We start from the raw sequence: 23,571 nt of genomic DNA, 5'->3' as shown, positions 1-23,571 counted from the left end.
AAAGCTCGCGACGTTCGTTGGCCATTAGGAAAAAGCGCATCGCGTCTCTTTGGCTGAGAAGTGACGTGATTTGCTCGTAGCCGTTGCTTTCTCGAAGGAAGAAAGCCTCGGAGGCTGCCAAATGCGAGCCGACGATACTAGGAACGCGGCGCTAGCAGGTAGAACGCGCAAGGTACAGGAGACACACAATGCTGCAAACGGCGGCAACGCTCGGCGTAAAGTGTCGCGCGACAGCCCAAGGATAAAGTTGCGTCAGCGATTAGGTGGCGCGAAGCCGGAATATTGCGCGCCGCACACGAACGCGGTAACAGCTGAGCGGCCGCCGAGAAGCGGCCATCGCGACGATGCCATTGGAGAGCCGACACAGATGCAGGAACGTTGCCAGCGGCAGCGCGCGATAACGACGCGTCGTGGGCTGCTGGCTCCCGCGTATCCCCGCCGTCGCGTTCGTTCCGAGGTTCTATTCAGCGCCGAGCGGCGTCGAAAGAAATAGAAAATTCGGGCAGCGTCTCACCGTTCAGGGAGTCGTCGTTGGCGGGCGGCTGGTGCGGCGGGGTGAGCGACATAATCGACGTCTGGCCGGGCACGTAGCGCTGCAGTGAAGCAGACGACGAACGGCTGGTTCTCTTCCCTTGTGCTGTTGCGGCGGGCGACTCAGGAAAGGCGGCCAAGTCCGATCACGTCGAACAGCGTTCACGACGGAGCAGCCGAACTAGTCACAGGCAGCTCGCGGGAATGATGCGTCTTTTTGTGCAGGAGCACAGCGTCGTGGCGTCGCAAGCGAGCGCGCGCTCCCGTTGTTTTGTGCGCTGTGTCACGTTCGTCGTCTCGCAGGCCGAGGACCTTGGAGAGCGCGGCGGGCCCGATCGTTCGTTCCCCCTTTCCCAGAAAACAGCCGTCTGAACGCAAAAGAGGGCCGCCGCAGCGTGCGCGGGTTGGCGGCCAACGACGAGGACAGCAAGCAAAGGAACAAAAGCAGCAAAGCACACGCGCACTTCGATGGCGCGTGAACGGCGTCTTTTGAACGAGAGCTGTGCGAGGGCCGAGAAATCACCCCACGAGCTACGTCACGGTTTGTTTTGGAAACGGTGGCGCCGCTCCGCGGCTGTCTCAGCCGCTTCGTCGCTAGCGGTGGCGCTGGCTACCGGACAAATCAACAGCGCGCTAGAACGTCTAGAAGCCACAAAAAACAGTGTTTGTAAAGCTAATAAAGGCTAAAATTGACTAAATACGATGAAAAGAACACTGGAACTTGAGAATGCTACGCTGGGAAGCGTAAAAAAAGGCATTCCAAAATCCAAAATAGAGTATACGACATCTTCTTTTATCTCTCTAGCGTTGAAGTTCTGGTTTCGTTAGCGCGCGCCAGTTCAAACGCCACTAACGTAGAATGTTCAAGGCAGCGCCGTTCCAGAGTGTGCCCTTTATCGTGACTGTGTATCTTCGCTTCTAGAAGGAGTTGCTCAAAAACATAGTTACACCTGTTGAAAGACCGTTCACAGCGCGTCGAATACAAACGCAGTTTTTTTCGCAATCAGTCGGGAAGAGGCTGAACGAACGCCGCACGTCGTGGAAATAGTGAAATCGTGCGTTGACATCTCGCTCGGTGTTATTAGTGCGTCGTTTCACGTTCTCAGTGCCTGCTGTCCGCCATTCGAAACGCAAAACAGCGCTATCAGCGAGCCCTTGGAGGGCCACTAGCCCGAAATAGAGTCCTCGCGTTTGACGAACGTATCAGGACGTCGCATGAGAGACACGCCGCTCAACGCGCGAAGAGTGATACGCGTCGCGGAAGGCGAGATAAGCCTCCCCGAAGATAACAGGGTCCCAAATAAAACATACGTGACTCGTACAGCCGCGCAACAAGCGTTCACGAGTGCCCACCCCTAAACTTCCGACAAGTGGAGAGACAAACATCTGCCCTTGTTGCCGCGCTGCGCTGTTTGTTATCGCATTTACCTATCGGCCTCCAGTCTCCAAACATTGCACCGATACTCGACTGTGTGCCAGCACTGCGCACGTTGTGTACGGAAGACAGACGTGTTCTGTAGCACGGAGGCAGATGGCTGCCGCCTCTGCCGGAGACAAAGAATTTGCTCCGGCATCTGCTGTTGTGTTAGCGCCGGAAGTTACCTTTGTGCTAACGCAGCCCTCTGGCGCAAAACAGCTGCGAGGCTCCCGCGCCGCTATGCTGGAGTGGAGATGCGAGCTTGACGTTGCAACGTAATTACATGAGACGACCCAACAAAAGCTCCCCTGAGTCACGTAGGGCTTTTGTAACCGCGCTTAGCTTTGTATAGGACGGAGTTGGAAGTGTTTTATAGTCCCTGTAGAACGGTGTACACTGCATTATCTGACGCTATGTGAACTGTCTTCACGGAATTGTTAAAGCAGTACTGAGAAAGAAACACGACAATACTTGGTTTATGACTGGGGTCACTTAGACTGTTTGACGTCGGATGATTTGCCTGTACTTTTTTTTTTGCTTCCCGTTGGTCTTATTGAATTTTGTCCTCGTACTGTAATCGCCCTTTGTCGCTGTTATTTTGTTGTTGCTACTTTGTAATTTTTTTCCTTTGTGCACTCCTGCCCTGACCGCCAAAGGGCAGTCGGCAGTATTTATGAAAAAAAAAAAAAAGGAACGCCGACCAAAAGGTTGTTGTTTAAAACGAAGACGTTTCGGCTTCCATACGGAAGCCTTGATCACTCACTTGAGTGATGAAAGGTTGGCCATACGACCGTCGTAGCGTAATGAAATCTAAAGTCTGACGAAAACATTCCGCTTCCGTATGGAAGCGGCATTTCGGCTTCCGTATGGAAGCCGAAACGTCTTCGTTTTAAACAACAACCTTTTGGTCGGCGTTCCTTTTCCTGCAGTCATGAATCTTCTACCCGACCAGACGAGTTTTCGTCAGACTTTAGATTTCAATACTTGGTTTAGTAAACCATGTACACTCCCACGACCTCAAGGAAACACAGCGGCACGAACGTGATTAGACGCTCGGAATTTTCAGATGTTTGACTTCATTTGTGGCTATATATATGGTGAGTAGATGGGCTGGTGTAAAATAATGGAAGTAAAAGGCACTGCGCGCTACCACACGCGTCGTGTTATCGAAAGGCAGCGAGTGTGGGCGCTTTTTATAAGGCGGCGCGAATATACGAGCCCCCGTGGATAGTTTTAATGCGATATCATTAGAATCTCATGGGGCCAAAATACGTCGTCGGTCATAAAATTCCCCAATTGGCTGAAGGGAACTGACGTCAACAGATGAGAGCATTCCCATTGCCTGGAGGAAAGTGACGTCACTCCTGGTAAAGGGACCAACAGCTGCTATTGCTAGCGCCTACCAACAGAGTGGAAATAAGTGGGGCTGTGAATTTTATTTCCAGCCTTGGAGGAATTGTGCTTCTAGAAGCAAAAAAACAAAAAACCAAAAAGGCGCTGTCCTGGAATGTTTAGTGCGACGAATAATACTCGCTTAAAAATGTTCCACGACAGATATACACCCCTTTAAAAAAGGGGGGGGGGATAAACTTTGTAGTAAAGAGCAGACGAAAGTTGTGATCAAAACGTCAAAGAGTACAGCTGGGGGAAAATTTAACAAATACCCGAGTCTGTCTACCTGAAAAACTATTGCGGGGAGGAAGTTTTGGGTAGCCGGGAGGGTGCCCCCTCCCACAACCACTAGATGGGCTGCTCATTACAGGAGCCCATTGGCGACCGCCGCAGCTCGGGCAGCCAGGGACTTCTGGCTCGCCAGGTCGGAGCAGCCGATCAAGGCTGCCTCCTAGTTCTCCAGGGTGGGGTTGGAGATAGGGGCAAGGGTCATGGTTGATTGGTATGCCCACACCATGTGGAAGATGTCCGAAGACTTCTCCGCACAGTGCGGGCACTTTCCTGTACATGCAGGATAAAAGTGCTTTAAAACTGCCGGGAAAGCAGTGTTTTGGTGTAAAGACGGAGGAGTGTGCGTTCCTCTGCCTTTTTAACGTCTTTACAGGTTTTAGGATAGATTGCGTGTCCGAATTAGTATAACTGAGTAATTTCTGGAAAGTGAGGGCCGAAACGGATTCGGGATCCGTTTCGGACGGGTCTCAAGGCGTTGCCCGGAGAGTGAGCGCTCGGGCGGCGGCGTCTCCCGTTTCATTGCCTTCGAGGCCCATGTGAGCAGGAGCCCATATGATCGTTCGAATAATGAGCAAACAAAATAAATTCGCTCAGGTTATAAAAGTCTGTCACAAATGAAATTCTAATCATAATTACATATTATGCGCACTGCATCTTGCCAGTGCCATAAGCAGTGCAGAATACGGAGGGAACTTCAGACGTGCTGCCAATGCGGAATCATGCACGCGGGGTGTTCGGATCCGGCGAAGGCTTTATTGCTTTATTGTATTTTTTCTTAAAAGAAGGAAAAGCTGCGGCTATGCTGTACTACTCTAAAACTGTGGCCAGGGAAGCTGAACTGTTCGCGCCAGTGTGGGTTCGAAACTCACTTCGGGAGAATTATTTCAGACATATTTTTCTTTCTTTACTGATGATGTAGAGGTCACCTGGGTTTTCCGACCGCCAGGCGTGGACAAGTATGGTGACGCCGAATTTTCGGCCTCATGCCTCAATAAGGAAGCGGAGACCCTGAATACATTGAAATTTATTTCTAGAGGATACATATTAAACGGCAATGATTTTCTTCAAGAGCAACAACAATGAGGAAGAGAATACTTTGATTTGTACTCATAGAATACGAACGTGGTTTTCACGCGCAGTAATCTATTTTTATTCATGAATGTTTACTTGCCAAACGTGTGTCATGGCTTGATTATGAGTCACGCTGTTGTAAAGGACCCACTCCAGGTCAATTTTCTTTACTTCGAAGAATTCTTTACAGCGCATCAAAGTTATGATTTCATGTGTTCTTGCATCTCGCCTACGCAGATATGTGGCTTCTGCAGAGGATAAGTAGCCCGTCGGTAACGCGCCGGTGGGACTTTCAAGAACATGCAGTACCCAGAACATCCATAACACGCAGTACCCAAGAACATCCAGAACACGCTGGCCACTCAAGAACATGTTCGCCACCGGGTGCGTACGCGTTCAGGAACAGGGGCCTGAACAACAAGACGATTACAGGAAATTGTACTTACGGCTACAAGGGTGGAAGACCTCTCTCCCCGTGGCTGATGTTCTGAACCCGCTTAGAATCATGGATGAGAACAGCCTCAACCATCTCATCGGCAGCCCTATCTTGTGCCACATCGCAAGTTCCAGAAATAGAAAACGAGTACAAATCACAAAATCGTCTTGTCCTTCACGCCGTTGGAACGTTAGAAAGATTTAGCATTGCACGATCGCGATCCACTACCGTGAACCGGTTCCTCAGTACTGCAGCAGCGCATGCGCAGATGGCGCCAAGGAGCAAACGCACGCCACTTCGGAGTTGTAGCAGGATGACGGCCCCGCCGCGGTGGTTCAGTGGTTAGGGCGCTCGACTACTGATCCGGAGTTCCCGGGTTCGAACCCGACCGCGGCGGCTGCGTTTTTATGGAGGAAAAACGCTAAGGCGCCCGTGTGCTGTGCGATGTCAGTGCACGTTAAAGATCCCCAGGTGGTCGAAATTATTCCGGAGCCCTCCACTACGGCACCTCTTCTTCCTTTCTTCTTTCACTCCCTCCTTTATCCTTTCCCTTGCGGGGCGGTTCAGGTGTCCAACGATATATGAGACAGATACTGCGCCATTTCCTTTCCCCCCAAAACCAATTATTATTATTAGCAGGATGACGCAGGATCGCAGATCGCGCTAGGCCGTTTTCATGCAGTAGCACTACTAGAAAATTATTTTTTGAGGAAAGGATATGACGCAGTAACTGCCTCATCAGGGTGGACACCCGAACCGCGCCTTAAGGGAAGGGATAACGGAAGGAGTGAAAGAAGAAAGGAAGGAAGAGGTGCTGTTGTGGTGGGCTCTGGAATAATTTCGACCACCTGGGGATCTTTAACGTGCATTGACATCGCACAGCACACGGGCGCCTTTTGCGTTTCGTCTCCATCAGAACGCTGCCGCCGCCGTCGGGTTCGAACCCGGGTACTACGGCTCAGTAGACGAGCACGCTAACCACTGAGTAACCGCGGCGGGTAAAACTACTGGGCGCATTTACCTTACCGCCGGGCAAATTTGTACACCTAGAAGGCCTTCACCCAAACGAAGGGCCTTTAGGGTGAAGGTCTTCATGGTAAATGCCTTCCGGGTAAAGACCTTTAGGGGAAGGCCTTTAGGACAAATTCATTTGGCACGTAAGGACCATAAGTGCCCACTGTAACTAGTGCTACTGCACGGTATTCCGCCCTTAGACATGAAAAATCGTCTATTTTTTATGCTCTGTCTTAGCAATACGGATTGTGCCGAGAGTTGTAACGGAGAGTTGTAAGACGGAGTTACAAGGAAACCTGTCCGCTTACCATCGCGGCTACCAGACGGGGGAAATCCTCCGCCAGCGGGGCGACCACTGAGCTGTGCGTTCGATTGCGGTCCACCAGAAAACTGCAATGATTCCGCAAAAATGATTCACCATCACAGTGAAAGCTGCCAAACTCCTTTGACCGCGCGGAGCGCATATGAAATTCAACACATGCCTCTGCGCGTACGGTCTGAAGGGTTCTCTGTGAAGGTAACCAACAGGTTGTCCGAATGCGAAGCCAAGGACGCAGCCGTACAGCTTTGTGAACCGTTTGTCAGCGTGACAGTACGGCCAACTGGGTGCCGTATGTGTAACGGCAGCTCTGAGTTGAATTCCACAACTAAAAAACTCCAGAGTCTGGGGACACTGCGCGGTGGCGCAGTGGTTAAGGCACTCGGCTGCTGAACCAGAGTTCCCGGGTTCGAACCCAACCGCGGCGGCCGCGTTTCGATGGGGGCGAAACGCAAAGGCGCCCGTGGGCTGTGCGATGTCAGTACACTCTAAAGATCCCCAGGTGGTTTAAAATTATTCCGGAGCCCTTCACTACGGCACCTCTTCCTTTCTTCTCTCACTCCCTCCTTCACTTACGCCGTGGTTCGGATGTCCACCGAGATGTGGGGCAATTACTGGGCCATTTGCTTTCCTCAAAAACCAAACCAGACCTAAGCCTACAATCAGAGTGCGGTAGCCTTTTCGTTTTTAACCAAACCGCTGTGTGATTGCGGCGGAATATAAAACGAAACTAAAGCGCCTCTTCCTGAGCTGACATAAGTGAGAGTTGCGCTTTTGTGCGGACGCGAGTGTTTACAACGGCTGTCGTGCTTCATACAGTACATCTGACTATTCATGTCCAACATGCTTGGGCAAAAATTTTTTATATTGGAAAATTGTAAGGTGTAAATAAATATTGAACGTGATGGTCCATTCTTCTTATGTGTAGCAAAATGGCGCAATTAGTCGCCGTTCTGTGTCTGTTTTTGCGAGGGATGCCAGTCCCTTTCAGGCCCGTGGTAAATAAACTTCTCTTCAATCTTTTAAAGTTTATCCTCTCTTGCATGCAGCAGTTATGACTGCCATAGAAAACCAATGGGGAATGCTTTTGACGAACGCAAGAACTTTAATAGTAAAAAAATGCAAGCCTGTTGTATTAAGATCTTACAATATATGAAAATATTGCGTTCATAAACTGGACCCGCCGCGGTGGCTCAGTGGTTAAGGCGCTAGTCTACTCAGCCGGAGCACCCGGGTTCGAGCCCGATCGCAGCGGCCGCGTTTCGATGGATAAGGCTGCTTGCAATGATATCCCCCCGGGGTGAAACTGCTGCAATTGCCGCGACTCCGTTAGCGGGCCCAGCCGCTTCGACGTAGATCGTGTCCTTGCTTCCATCCCAGCGCTTAGAGAGAAGGCTGAAGAAGCAGCTATCGCACTAGCGATATCAAAGAACTACGAGGCAACGGTTATGTCCAACTCACAAGCAGCGGTGCGCAATTACCTCAGAGGTCGCGTTGGCGCACCGTGTTAGGAAATTTTGGAAACGTCTTATCTTTCGAACGTTCGGATCTTCTGGACGCCAGGGACCCTCTCAACGACGGGCAATGAGGCGGCAAACACAGCTGCTCGAGCTCTCCTCCTCCGAGCATCTGGCACGCACCTCTCTCCGAGACAGTTAACTCCTCACCCTAACTAAGCTATGCAGAAATTACGGAGTACTATCAGATCATAAGAGGGGAATTATCCTCTTCCTCACAAAACCCTTAGCAAATTCGAAGACCACATAGTCAGGCGACTACAAACTAATACCATGTCCAATCCCTCCTTGATGAGTAAATGGCGTCCAGACACCTACGATTCGTCCTCCCCTTCTGTAGAGCAGTTGGCACACTCTTTCACACAGTTTGGGAATGTCAAGAAAACACAGACATGAACAGCAATCCTGATCCGACTTATGAGCGCTGGAAAGCAACCGTTCATAGCTACAGTCTTCTCGACCAGAAATTGCTGGTTGAGAGGGGCCGGATTATGATGGCGACTAAAGGGTTCTCCTACTGAACTCACCCAGTATTTACGTTCTTTTTAAATGTTTTTCCTCCCCCTACTTTCGATGGAGGCGAAACGCAAAAGGCGCCCGCGTGCTGTGCGATGTCAGTGTACGGTAAAGATCCCCAGGTGGTCGAAATTATTCCGGACCCTCCACTACCGTACCTCCTTCTTCCTCTCTTCTTTCACTCCCTCCTTTATTCCTTTCCTTACGGCGCGGTTCGGGTGTCCACCGAGATATATGTGAGGCAGTTATTGCGCCATTTCCTTTCCTCGAAAACTAATTTAATTTTAATCAACTCTTCCCTGCTAAAAAATGTTTTCTCCAAGTTGCCCGCATGATCACGCGCGTCTCCCATAAACGCTCGGGCATGCGAGAAGAAGACACGCTAAAGCTGGTCAGGAGCCTGGTGATCAGCCGAGTCACCTACAGTCTTCCATACTACAACCCAATCAAAAGCGAAATCCAACAGATTGATGCGATTACACGCAAAGCATACAAAACAGCACTCCATCTACCGCAATGCACATCCACAGAGAAGCTTTGAGCACTAGGACTTCATAACAACTTTGAAGAACTGAGAGAGGCACAACACGTCGCCCAGTTGCAGAGACTTACAGCAGACTCCGTCTGGCAGGGAGCTTCTGCAGAAGTTGGGATGCAACGAACAAATACAAGAAATCCAGCGAACTGCGACTATCCCGGACGGCATACGGGGCACAATTAGAGTGACCCCCATCCCCATGAACATGGACCCCAACCTACACGAAGAACGCAGAAAGGCGAGAGCCGAGTACATCCAAAAATCACTAGCCCCCTAGGCAACAACGGTGTATGTGGACGCAGCCACATACTCCAGAAGGACGGGACAAAACAGCCCCAACGCGGTAGCAGCTGTGATAAACTCGGACATCAGGGAAATCATCAGCGCGTCGCTACTGGACTGCACGGTGTGGAGAACCTGTTTCCCCCCTCCGTTTGATGCGGCCCATCTTCATCGTCGGCCGTCGGGACGGACAGCCCCCGGCTGGGCGAGGAGGGAAGTCTCCCTCATGGGGGAAAGGGAACGGCGACGGGAGCGCCACCTCGTAGGTTACGCGGAATTCTGCGGAACCGGAGAGAGGCCCTTCGGGATCCGGCCAGCGTGGTGAGCGGTTGGAGCCGCACGCTCTCGTCACCTTCCGCGGCAGGCGCACGGGGATCCGTTGTGCCTTGCCGCTGGACTTCTGGTTCCAGGCAGCGAAGCGAGCGCAGCAAACGCGCGCTCTGACCGCCTTCCCCAGCAAATGCTAGGGAATGGCTTTGCCCCAAGAATGCAGCGCGCACGGGAAAACCCGGCCGCCATTATCGGCGCATACAAACGTTCGCCGCCGATACCTCCGAAGTCGCGCCCCTGCCCCAGCCGGTAAGTCGGAAGTCCTTCTTACGTAGCCTTCTATTTCCGAGGAATGCCTCGTTGATGTTTTGTAGCTAGCTGGCCCACTCTGTGTATTAATTGCAAGTGTAATAAATAGCATATGAGTGTTAACGCTGTGTCGTCCCTTCCCTTTGTCCCTCGAGCACGAACCCCTCCGCGGTTAGCGAGCGGGAACGCTGCATCCGCGGAGTGGGAGTGCGGGCGGGGCGAAAGGCTTTGTTTCCCCCGTATTTCCACAATGGCGTCCCAACGTGCGGCAAGCTCTTGGGACGAGGGACGGCAGTCAGTTCGGTTCGTGGAATGCCCGCCCGGATTTGGAACAGCGTTAGGCCTGACCCGAATTCGGAGTGGCTAGCAAGGCGAAGATGCTTTCTTGAAAGCGAGATGAGCGTAATAGCAGCATGGGAGGATTGCCGTGCATGCTAAGCTTTTGATGAGCACTTCATCGGTACACCTGTGGAAGGTGAACCTACGAGGTCCGCTCATGGGGAGCGAGACCGAGACGCCCACGGAGAACAGCAAGCCAGCAGCGAGTGAATGCGGAAGCCTGGAGGGTGGCCCGATTTTTCTTGTACATAGTTGTAAATATTCTCTGTTCTGTCTCTTTGGCTCTGGGAGCCGGGTGCCGTAGTCAGCTGTTTTGGATTGCAGTCGTGATTACAGGAAAAGCACCGGGGCGCTGCGACACCGCGGGAAGCGGTAGGCGCCGTTCGCGTTAGGGTCACCTGGGCAGAAACGTATCTCCTCGTGGCGTTGTGTTCTAGCTATTGTCCTTGGCCCTTTTTTGGCACCCGAAAGTGTAAGAGCGAGTAGGCCTGAGGCTCTTCGGGAGCTGCCTGTCGCTTTTGGGAGGACACAGTCGTACCGTGGCACAAGCACGCGCAAACGGGCTTGCTTGTTGTATATTTAACCTCGCTAGAGCCGAGAGGTCTCGCTCAACTACAGAAAGCTGACTTTGTTCGAACGAACTTACTTTTTTGGGCTGCGAAGCGAATTTATAATTTCGCGGAACCAGAGACGCTAACGCAGCTCAAGTGAGCTTAACATCACCATGCCGGAAAGCGAACCGCGAATGTGCTTCGTCCGAAGAGAGCCAGCTACGTTCAAATGAACCGAGCGTTTGGGCGGTGCCGGATAGGATTGTTTGGCACTTGCATTACTCCGCATTTTACTAAATGGTGAGTTTACGCGGTCTCCATTGTTTTTGCTGAAAACTTTTGGAGATCCTATAGGAGCGATATGCAGAGTTGAAGAGAAGCTGCCCCGGCCTGCTGTCCATTGTATGGGTCTCTGCCTGCTGCCTTGCGGCCATGAGTCATCGAGCTGCAGAGTCTCCGGCGAGCAGTTTGCAGCGGCTACGAGAGGGGGGGCCAGCCCCTCTACCTTCCAACAAAGGACGGGTGCCCGGTGACCTTGCTGCTCATCGGATGACCCCGGCACCCCGCCTGTACGAGCTGTCTTGCAGTCATCATCGCAACGCTCGTGGCCCCTTCGTCGATGGCATCCATGGACGGGTTCAACCGTAGGCCGACATTTAAGGAGGGAGGGATGTGGAGAACCTGTTTCCCCCCTCCGTTTCGATGCGGCCCATCTTCATCGTCGGCCGTCGGGACGGACAGCCCCCGGCTGGGCGAGGAGGGAAGTCTCCCTCATGGGGGAAAGGGAACGGCGACGGGAGCGCCACCTCGTAGGTTACGCGGAATTCTGCGGAACCGGAGGGAGGCCCTTCGGGATCCGGCCAGCGTGGTGAGCGGTTGGAGCCGCACGCTCTCGTCACCTTCCGCGGCAGGCGCACGGGGATCCGTTGTGCCTTGCCGCTGGACTTCTGGTTCCAGGCAGCGAAGCGAGCGCAGCAAACGCGCGCTCTGACCGCCTTCCCCAGCAAATGCTAGGGAATGGTTTTGCCCCAAGAATGCAGCGCGCACGGGAAAACCCGGCCGCCATTATCGGCGCATACAAACGTTCGCCGCCGATACCTCCGAAGTCGCGCCCCTGCCCCAGCCGGTAAGGCGGAAGTCCTTCTTACGTAGCCTTCTATTTCCGAGGAATGCCTCGTTGATGTTTTGTAGCTAGCTGGCCCACTCTGTGTATTAATTGCAAGTGTAATAAATAGCATATGAGTGTTAACGCTGTGTCGTCCCTTCCCTTTGTCCCTCGAGCACGAACCCCTCCGCGGTTAGCGAGCGGGAACGCTGCATCCGCGGAGTGGGAGTGCGGGCGGGGCGAAAGGCTTTGTTTCCCCCGTATTTCCACAATGTGGGGGAAGGCGACCAGAGCGCGCGTTTGCTGCGCTCGCTTCGCTGCCTGGAACCAGAAGTCCAGCGGCAAGGCACAACGGATCCCCGTGCGCCTGCCGCGGAAGGTGACGAGAGCGTGCGGCTCCAACCGCTCACCACGCTGGCCGGATCCCGAAGGGCCTCTCTCCGGTTCCGCAGAATTCCGCGTAACCTACGAGGTGGCGCTCCCGTCGCCGTTCCCTTTCCCCCATGAGGGAGACTTCCCTCCTCGCCCAGCCGGGGGCTGTCCGTCCCGACGGCCGACGATGAAGATGGGCCGCATCGAAACGGAGGGGGGAAACAGGTTCTCCACATCGGTAGTTGAGGCTGAAGAAGTGGCCGTCGCTCTAGCGGCAGCGGAGGGCTACCGGACAAAGCGATCCTTAACAATACTAACCGGCTCTCAAACGGCATGCCGAAACTTCATGTTAGGCAGAAAAGGTCACAGAGCGCTCCGCATACTCCGCTCTGGCGACCGACCCAAACAAAGCACAGAAGAAGAACCAATAAAGATACGATAGTATGGACGCCGGCACACGCGGGAGTGGAAGGCAACCAAGCGGTCGACAGGGTAGCTCGAGGGTACACTTTTTACCGAGCTCCCCCACAAGCGACCTCGAGGAAGCCGAACCTGTCCCTAGAGATTACTCGACAATCTTAAACCACAAGGGCTGCAGGAAACGGTACCCCCTCCACATAAATCTCTCTCCAGGGAAGACGCCGTCGCCTGGAGGCTGCTACAGACGGGCTCATACCCGAATCTAAATACACTTAACAAAATACAACCTACACAATGCACAGACAAATGCCCATGGCGCCATGAAACACCCACGCTCTATCACATAACGTGGACCTGCCAAAAAATAGAGGTGGCACCAAAAATACCAAACCTGAGTGCGCGGAGTGCTTGTACACCTTGTATCACCGGTGGGTACCCGGCGGCACTGGAGATCGAACCCCGCAATGAAAGGCGGATGAAAGGATGAAGCCGACCGGCACTAACATATTTACAAATGACAATGTGCGATGACATCATGAAAGCAAAAAGCAATAAAATAGGCTAAAAGGCCGTTAAAAGCAAAATGTTTGGTTGGTTTATTGGGCTTAACGTCCCAAAGCGACTCAGGCTATGAGGGACGCCGTAGTGAAGGGCTCCGGAAATTTCGACCACCTGGTGTTCTTTAACATGCACTGACATCGCACAGTACACGGGCCTCTAGAATTTCGCCTCTATCGAAATTCGACCGCCGCGGCCGCGATCGAACCCGCGTCTTTCTGGTGAGCAGCCAAGCTCCATAACCACTGAGCCACGGCGGCGGCTAAAAGCAAAATGAAAATAAAATTCAATAAAAGAGCCAAGGACGAAATAATCAATGCCAAAAGTGCCGATAAGAGATAAACGCTGTATTTAGAAAACCTAAACTTTAAAAGATCGAAGTTAGCTAGATCGGACAACCTAGTTAATCTAACGGAACTTGGCTCAGTCTAATTCCCGTTTTGTTAGACCTATCGAGGGTGTGCTTACACGATCTTCTCCTAGGTTTTTGAATGTGGGCGGCTGCTATGATTTGACGTGTGAGTTGATGCGCATTTCTCGCGATGACAGCACATTCGAGAAGAAAGGGCTCACAGGAAAGGGAGGGCACTTTAGGCAATGGACTCCCACGTTTCACTTTACAGTGTTGTAAACATTATTGGAATGCTCCATAAGACGCTAACTGAGACAACGCCCGGTTTGACCCACGTAGACCTGCCACAGCTCAAGGCAATTTTATAGACCACACCAACCTCGCAAGGAACGAAAGGTGCCTGGTGTTTAACTGGGCAGGTTGGCCCTCGCAGAGCTGGGGCGTTTACTCGGTGATAAAGCTTGGATAGCTTGTCGGGCGCTGAGAACACAACACGGACACCTGCCTTTTGCCCGATCCTTTTGAGCCTGTGAGTAAGGGTGTGGAGGTAAGGCACCACAGCAACCTTGTGTTGGTTGTCTGGGGCAGCACTCCCTTCATTTCCTTTGAGTTCGCTCAAGACGGAGCCAGCTGCTGTGATCAGCAGGTGCTCGGAGTAGCCAGCTTTTACCAGCCGATGAGTCTGCTATTTGAGGTTATGACCCATAGAGTGTGCACATGACTTCATAAGTGCATTTGTGAAGCATAGGCTCACGATGCGCCTCTTAGCGATCTTAAAGTGAGCCGGACTGCAAGGCAACAACGGCTTGCCCCCTCTCGGCTGATACATAGGGCAAAACACGTCTAGAACAATCAAAATGTGTGTTCGACTGCTTTGAAAGCCGCTGCGACCAGGAAGGCAAAAAATGACGACGGAATCCTATGAGTTTAACTGCACATGCTTACATCGAGACCATTTTTAACCAACTGTTATAGCTAAATATCGCGTTTTCAGCCCGAAACAAGGCCGGAAACGTGTTCTAGACAAGCGTTTTGCCCTCTGTACCACAAACACAGGTGGTTTTTCCGCCCTAACGTAAAGACACATTCTCGGGTAACTCATGTGTCAGAACGAGGGGAGCAAGGCACTGTTCAAAAAAAGAAAGCACATCTGAAACGGCATTAAGGAAAGTGCATTCCTTACTGATCGAAAGTATTTGGTAGTCATAGACGAATCTAAAGACCTTTACCGCAGCTGACGAAGAAAACTGCTCTTCTAGCTGTCGGTCGTAATGGGCGACGTAGATATCACTAGGATTGAAGCAATGCAAGAGCCGACGCACACTCCGGTTTTGTAGCGAGAGCTACACTTGGCTACCAGTCGAGCATTTCGCTATGGTCCGGAGAGGAAAGTTGTGCGCATGCGCCGTTACCATGGCAACCGGAGAGGAGCAGCAGGTGCGGCGTGCGCTTCGCCGTCGCCGCGGCCACGCGCCCGCTCCACCGTCGGAGCCGTGCATGACATCACGCGGATGAGCAGTTAAGCGCATGCGCCGATACCATAGTAACCAGAGAGATCCCACAGGTGCTCCGCGCCCTTCTTCACCGCCTCGTTGCACGCCGCTCTATCAGCCGAATCGCGCGTCGCATGCGCAGCATTTCGTATAGAAGGCGGAAATGCAATGGGCGGCTGTATCACAACGTTTGACATGGATGCAGAGGAGAGTCCTGCCGCTGCTAAACGGTGGTATAGACAAGAGAAGGTTAACTCTTCCGATCCTGAGGTTGTCGCCTGGCAGTTGGCTACTCGACAAAGAGAAAATGAGCGTCAGAAGGCGAAGAGAGCAGCGGAGACGCCCGAGCAGAGAGAGGAACGTCTTGCCAAACGGAGATGCCAGACTGCTGAACGTAATAGACGGCGCATAGTCACCGAGATGGAGCCCAATGTCTCTCGCTGCTTAACATACAGTGACCACAACAAGCTCAGTCAGGGAAACGTACCTCTCGCTGCGTATATGCTAGCATTGCCGAGCTAAGCCACTGTCAGTTTCTTTTTGAATAAAATTGCTTAAAACCCACGAAATGAAAGTGGAGTTAAGACAAACGGTCAAAAGTTCTAAGAAGCCGCCCGCAGAGATACCACGAATTCTGAAATCTGACAGACCCGAATGCGTCAACACAACTTTCAACGCACAAAAGAAGCTTTTCATATGGAGGAAAGTAATAAAGGTTCTTAATATGGACAGAAAAAGGCATGAGAGCACCATTTAAATTCCAGCTATTAGAAATTCAAAAAATTTCTGGAACCTTTCATAAGTATTCCTTCATCGATTGTGAAAGCCTTGAGTTTGGTTTGAAGGAATAGCCTTATGGATTTCTGACGAGTGCTTTTCTTAGTGACGCATGAAGACGATTACCCGCAATGGCAGCCAACTTTATGCGTCACTGGGCTGTGACCCAAAAAAGTTTGGCTGGTTCGACGAGTTACGTGCACTGGAGAGGATGCTTTGCTCGCAAGCTCCTGGAAATCGCAGGTATTTTGGCGCGATGCAACCAATATTTGTTGGGCCAGAACGCCGAGGGTAGCCGTGTTTTTTATTATTATTAATTGTTTTTTTGCGGACAGGAAATGGCGCAGTATCTGTCTCATATATCGTTGGACACATGAACCGCGCCGTAAGGGAAGGGATAAAGGAGGGAGTGAAAGAAGAAAGGAAGAAAGAGGTGCCGTAGTGCAGGGCTCCGGAATAATTTCAACCACCTGGGGATCTGTAACGTGCACTGACATCGCACAGCACACGGGCGCCTTAGTGTTTTTCCTCCATAAAAACGCAGCCGCCGCGGTCGGGTTCGAACCCGGGAACTCCGGATCAGTAGCCGAGCGCTCTAACCACTGAGCCACCGCGGCTTTCGAAATTCTAAAAACTGGTTTGGATAATAATTACGGTGGGCTAGACGCCTCTCAGTAAATAAGGAGCCGAACTCTTATAGTTAAAAAGTTAACTATTCAATATTGGTTAACCAGCCTGCTATTGATAGCATGTCTTAGCTGTATTCTGACGTATTACACCGCTGACAATGCTATGTCAAATAAAGCGCCCTTCTAACTCAAAAAGACTATTTTTAAAAATTGTTCGAAATCTTAGAAGAAGCACCCTGTATAGGCTACCCTACGCATGTAGCGGTAAAAGCAGTAAAAGCCGTGCAGAAAGGAGGCTGTGGCCTACCACCACGCGGACGGCGTGGTGGTCCCGATGGCACCGGGGTAGTAGGCCCGCCCGCGTCGCGTGGCGTTCGTCACGTACCGAATCCCAACGCCCGTCGCAGCGCTCTCGGCTTACGCGCGGGGGCATCTGGAGAGCGCTGCCAAAACTCCAGCAGGCCGACGTGCTTCGGAGGAAAAGGGGCTCCCAGTGCTTTCTTCTATTCGTTTTTTGGCTCGCTCGCTTCCGTGGGCTGCTCTTTCGAGAGACGCGGAGAAAAGAACCCCTTATCTGCGGGCACAGAGCCCTACTTCCCGGCGTTTTCATTCTTCAGCGCTTCTCTTTTTTTTTTTTTCTCCTCCAAGGAAGACAAGTAGCCAGAGCATGCACTTCTGCAAAAAGGGGCTCTCTGCGTGTCTGCGGGCTGTCGTGTGCACGCACACGTGCGCCAAGCAAGAAGTTAATTGTAGTGCCAGCGCCTTCCCATACCAGTTCGGTACACCTCGAAATAATAACAAAAATTACCGGGGCCACTTCCATTTACGTGCAAGTAATGCGAAATCATTAAAATTCTATTTCGATTATATTTCAATGCTATTCTAATTATTTCTATTTAAATCCCATTTCAATAATCTTATGATTCTATTCTATTCCTTCGTAGTTTGTTTAGGTGTAAGTGCTAGTGATGAATATTACTGGCTAACATTTCGTATATTCAGCTGAAAAATTTTGCTAGTTGAAAAACATCATTGCAGCGGAAACGGGGCGCACAATGCTTTAAAATATTAGGAATGTTTTATAGTTATGAACTGAACATTACAAAATTGCAGGGGCACTAATGCTCCGCCTTAGGGCTATGACGCGATGACTTAATGGGTTAACGCCCATATTTACTGAATTGGTCATTCTCTACATTCACAGACCCCTGGGAGTGCTCATGCCACTCCTGGCGCAGTGACGCAGCGGTTAAGGGATGCGCCACCGCCCTGCGATGGCAGGTGCTGCTACCGGCGGGCCTTGTGTGACCCAGGTTGCCCTTCCCTAGCGTCCAGTCATTAATTTAACTGCCGCCTGCCACGGTTGGCTGTTTGCTCACGATCCGCTCGGTAGGTTGTGATAACGCCGCCATGTCACGTGACCTAGTGGCCCATCTGCCTCCTGCGTTGCTTCTCTGAGGATTTTTCGTCGATTTTCCGCCCATAGTCAACAACGCCGACGACGCCGGATTATAGGCCGACACGAGGTCCTTAACGATATCGCGTTAATATCACTTCGAACACAGCGTTACCACAGGCGGTTTAGTTTTTTTAACGGTGTGATCATGGTATAGCGTATTAGTTAATTCTTAATATTAACGTAACATAGTGTAACACGGAACGTTACTGCAACCTGGACAACAATTTTACGACATGATTGCAATGTTCGGTGTTACCTGGTTCAGTGTGCACTAGTGTCGCGCAGCATGTAGGTATTTTGCTTTTCGCCCGCATAAAAAGCGCGATTCGTTTCGATTTTTTCCCGTAAACAACGTCCGGTGGATCCCTGCCTTATTTAACGTGAATTGTTCGCGTGCACGAGCTGCTTACACTAATAGCTTCTCGCTACGCCTTGATATGTGAAACGTTCAGCAAATTTAGTCCCCGTCTGCGTCTCCGTTTCGCTCGCCGAAACGCGCCGTGAGATGTTCGCGGTGTACAAAGCGCAGGCAGTGTTCCCGGTCGGTTCAGGCAGTATTCCCCGCCGACGGGACAGGCAGTATTCCCCGCCGCTGTGGCTCAGTGGTTAGGGCGCTCGGCTACTGATCTGGAGTTCCCGGGTTCGAACCCGACCACGGCGGCTGCGTTTTTATGGAGGAAAAACGCTAAGGCGCCTTTGTGCGGTGCGATGTCAGTGCACGTTAAAGGTCCCCAGGTGGTCGAAATTATTCCGGAGCCCTCCACTACGGCACCTCTTTCTTCCTTTCTTCTTTCACTCCCTCCTTTATCCCTTCCCTTACCGCGCGGTTCGTGCGTCAGCCGAGATGTGAGACAGACACTGCGCCATTTCCTTTCCCCAAAACCAATTATTATTATTATTATTATTATTATTATTATTATTATTATTATTATTATTATTATTATTATTATTATTATTATTATTATTATTATCCCCAGACAACGCCACGGTGCTCCTGCGGCCGCGGGGCAGTGCGCGCACCCGCGAGCGGACTCAAGTGAGCCGCAGTGTGTTCTTCGAATTGACGGGACTACCAGGTAGTTATGCGCAGTAACAGGGCGCTCCGCATGTGCCACCTGTAGAACGATGACAGCCGGGCGACTCCGCCACCGGCTGTTCTACGCAGTGTGCCGCGCGCGTGTGATTTATTTTTAGAGACAGGGCGCGTCGAGCGCCGCGCGGTTTGTACATGTTCCTGTTCAATGCACGCGCCGCCACCGGCCGCCCTTGGATTCTTCATACAATTGCTTTACATATTTCTGTCAAGGGATATCGCTAAACTGCTATTCATTCCTTGAGATTGCTTGCCAAATACGCTCCACTCCATTCTTATTATTCTAGTTATTTCACTCTCTCGGTACGCATCTGCAGTCACTACCTAGCCTAAGTAGACGTATTATCATTTACAGCACTTCGCTACTAATTGTAAACTGCTGTTCCCTTGCGAGACAGCTGAACGTTACTTTAGAATTTTTTCATATTAATGGTGTTGCGTGAAGGCAAGCCGATGAAAAAAAATTAGCTGTGGTTCAACTGCTGCAGCACCTGGCTAGAGAGCGAAAGCTGTGGTGTATCGGGCAAGTAGGCGCGCCTTGGCCTGTAACGTTGAGTGCGTTCCGCACACTGGATAGGCAACGCGCCCACCCTGTCAGGTGGCGCTTATATTAGTGATTAATCGCGAGAGGTTAGTCACCCAGTGAACGCTGCGGCTTACTGCTGCAGTGCCGCGGGTCTGCCACAACGTTGTCAGCGCTGATGCATGCAGCCCACATCTCTCTCTCTCTCCGCACCACCACGTTCCTCCAAGCGCGATTGAGGCGTTCACTGCCGCAGGGAGCCAGTTATGCGCCTTCCTTTCCTCAAAATCGTCGGAGTCTATAGCGTTGCCAACACTACAACGTTTCTGCTACAACGTTGTGAATGCCCACGCATGCAGCACTCATCTGTCACTACCGGTTTATACCCAAACCGGGCAAAACTCTCACCCTTCAAAATTTGCGCCCGATCTTCTTAACGAGCTGTGTCGGCAAGCTCTTCGAGCATGTCATTCTCAATCGCCTGCAACCGTTCCTAGAAACATCACGCTTTATCTCCAGCGTTCAGTTTGGCTTCCGTCCAAACATCTCGGCGCAAGACGTACTTCTCGCCTTTAAAGAGTCTCTCTTTTACACCAAGCGCCATACAGCCGCTACGCGAGCCATACTGGCCCTGGATATTCATAATGCTTTCGACACAATAAGCCATGACCATATCCTCACGACATTAGCCACCACGGGCTGCGGCACCCGCATATGGCAACATGTTTGGGCTTTCCTTCAGGGACGCACGGCAGAACTCCACCTTGGGGATGTCGCCTCCCAGCCTTTCCCCCTGCCTAACCGGGGAACCCCACAAGGGGCGGTCTTATAACCTTTACTCTTTAACATTCCCCAGCGCCATTGGCAAAGGCCCTTGCTGCTATCCCAGGGCTCCACACATTCATATACGCAGATATGATATAACCCTCTGGACAACGGGAGGATCCCTTGGAACAGCCCAGGATATCCTGCAAACTGCCATAGACATCACCACCACCCATTTAGCAAACACACGCCTCCGTTGCTCTCCAAATAAGTCGGAACTCTTGCAGCTGAAACCCCTTCCCCAGTGACCGCCCCCATTGAACTGCACATGTGCGGGAATCCAGTACCCATTGTGTCTCAGGTGAAGATTCTGGGCCTTCTCATCAACAACAAACTCGATGCTACCGCCACCCTTCAGCTCTTGCAAAGACAGACCAAACAGGTGGCTGCACTAATCAAGCGTGTGGCAGCACGCAATCATGGGCTGTCTGAACGCGAGACCCTCAATATGACAAATTCGTTAATCATCAGCCGCATTACATACCACCTCCCATACCAGATACTCGCTCAGCGCCAAACACAACAGGCAGATATCCTAATACGCACGGCTGGCACCTCCGCTCTACGTCTTCCACGGACGGTTAGCACGAAACGCCTCCAGGCCACTGGTACCCACAATACCGTGATCGAGTTAATAGAGAGAGTTAATAGAGAGAGTTAATTAGTCGCGCGGAATCAGGACAAGCCTACTGCGACAGCTCCGTCTCAATCCACCCATTCCCACCCCAACAAGTCCTACACCTTACATGATTTCTCTGCGAACGCAGGATCACATATATCAGAAGCCCCTACCGCGCAATATGAGCGCTAGCCTCCATCAGGGTAAGCGGCAGGCTCGAGCGAGCTATAAACACCAAAACATGCAGCAACCGCTTCGACATCCTGTATGTCGACGTGGCAGAAAATTATAAAGTAGGATTCTTCCCGGCAGTCGCAGCTTACGAAGACTGCACTATCCGAACTAATTCACCTGCAGAGGCGGAAGGAGCCGCCATCGCACTTGCGCTGGCCCACTCCACCATTGACACAAATATAACCGAAATTTGCACAGATTCCCAGGCCGCATACCGCCACTACCTAAATGGCATGGCGACACCGTCCACCACACCTTGTTCTTGTCACAGCCACCTCTCTCGACTGAACGGTTAACCACTCTGACGTGGATGCCTGGGCATGCCTCGATCCCCGGTAATGAGCGCGTTCATGCGCTGGCCCGAGAACTCTCCTCCCGGACCCCGGACGATAAGGCACTGTAAGGATTCTGGCGACAGCCCGTCTGGTTCAGCTGCGTAATCGGCCCGGGACACCTGCAGCCGGGGTCACTGCACGGCGATAGACATCTTGGTTCCCACGGCCTGTTCCCGCTTGGGTTATTGGATTCGATACGGAGGACTCTGCTGCCGTTTGTAAACAACATTGTTCCCGGAAGATTGACCGTGCGGTACGGAGGCAGTTAGCGACCGCCAAAACCGAGCAGGACTGGCTCACCCCTTCAACTGTGCCGGCTCGCTGGCGCATCGCCCATTCGGACTTCCCGGAAGACGTGTTCGGCTTGACAGCGTGAGAACTGTCGTTCGGACGCGAAGACAACGCTCTCTCTGGTGGGGGAGATAGTCCAGCGGCACCCTCTCTCTCCGGCGAGACATGTGACGGGGACGTGTCCCTATGTGAAGTGTTGTGTGTGTACGACAGCGCAAGTTAGGCCACGCCCAACCTGGCGACGACCTCCTCGAACCTGGGGAATCCTAGGGACCGGACCCTTTTAAAACCGGACGACGAGTGCCGTGAGGAGAACTCCTCGATCATCCTCAGATCTTCTCAGATCCTCCGACCTTCCCCCATCACCCTCTAAAGGGTTCCTAAATCTTGTAAATAATGTAAAATGAACCCCCTGTACAGTTTCCTTCATAACTAAGTCCGACAACGTCATTCGTAGAAGGGACCTGCAGCGCTGAAAGAGTTAGCTCCCTCAAGGACCCCTCACCTCTAACAGCACCCAACCCTGCACATGACGCCCCATCGGTCCTTTATACATATCAACAAATCACCACATTCTACAAACTCAGCCGCATGACCACCAGCCCACAGTATCTTGTCCCCCTATTCCAGCGCCACATGGCGACAATTACAGACGGGCTGCTTTATTTCACCCTACCGTCTCTCATGCTTTCACCCCACCTTTCCTCCTCATTGTAACACCTGTGGTGTGCCCAGATCCACGCTTTTTCACTACCTTTGGGAATGTCCTTCCGCACAGGCAGTACCCCCCCCCCCCCCCCCCATCCCCAATCTCACTCATTCTTCCTGGGAGGCTGCTTTGCGAACCACTCAGCCCGCCGGCCAGAAATAGCTGGTGGATCGGGTTTTATGTGAAGCACAAGCCCGTGGACTCCTGGACAAGTAGGAGACCACCCTGCAAGATTTTTTTTTCTTCTAATAAAAGTTGTTTCCTTCCATGCATCGTACCGCCACGTAGCTTAAAGCGCGACTGAGCTGTCCACCATCCTAGGGGGCAAGTTATGCGCCTTTCCTTTGCTTTGGAAGAAGAATGTAAGAAAGGAAATGGCGCAGTAACTGTCTCACATATACCGGCGGACACCCGAACCGGTTTTGAGGAAAGGAAATGGCGTAGTAACTGTCACATATGTCGGTGGGCACCCGAACCGCGCCATAACGGGCTTGAGCTCTGGCTCACTTGAAGGTAAAAACCGCAAGCACCGCGAAATCGTTACGAGGTAGCGCTGTGAAGCTTTCGCTTCAAAAACAGAACGACATTACAGATGGTGACCGCATATGATTTAATGGCTGCGGGCCTGGCACGAGCGCCCCGTGCCGCGCCACCGCCCACTCCGCTGTCTTCTATTGGTCCGTGACAACATTTAGACCCACCGTTCTGCTTTGCTTGTCTAGATCCTCCATCGTGGTTTGCAGTTCGGCCTCACAGTTACTTAGCAAGGCAATGCCATAAGCAAATGGGATATTGCTAAGGTATTCTCCATTAGAATTTATTCACAACGCGATCTAGTGCTTTGAATCTCTCCTGTAAGAACGTGGTGAAGATGTTGTACTAGGTCGATAAACCATGCATATATCTTAACGCGAGAGCCTTAGTAGCCCCATGTTTGAAAAAAATTGTCGCTTTGAAACCTTGCAGCCAGAGCGGCCGGAGCAC

The 23,571-nt window shown here is 51.8% G+C and overlaps 1 protein-coding gene across 1 annotated transcript in view; it reads right to left on the bottom strand.

The window, feature by feature from the left end:
- The window catches only part of BNIP3 (BCL2 interacting protein 3), a 74,008-nt gene extending 72,869 nt beyond the window's left edge, over positions 1–1,139 (bottom strand). Inside the window, exon 1 of the mRNA XM_077635310.1 lies at positions 515–1,139. Coding sequence (XP_077491436.1) covers positions 515–566 — 52 coding nt within the window. The 5' untranslated portion in view covers positions 567–1,139. The remainder of the gene's footprint in view (positions 1–514) is intronic.
- Positions 1,140–23,571: the final 22,432 nt, after the last annotated feature.

Source organism: Amblyomma americanum, chromosome 8 (assembly GCF_052857255.1).
Source record: "Amblyomma americanum isolate KBUSLIRL-KWMA chromosome 8, ASM5285725v1, whole genome shotgun sequence".
Classification (NCBI taxonomy): domain Eukaryota; kingdom Metazoa; phylum Arthropoda; class Arachnida; order Ixodida; family Ixodidae; genus Amblyomma; species Amblyomma americanum.
The sequence above is the reverse complement of the archived record's forward strand: the minus strand, read 5'-3'. Positions and strand labels throughout refer to the sequence as shown.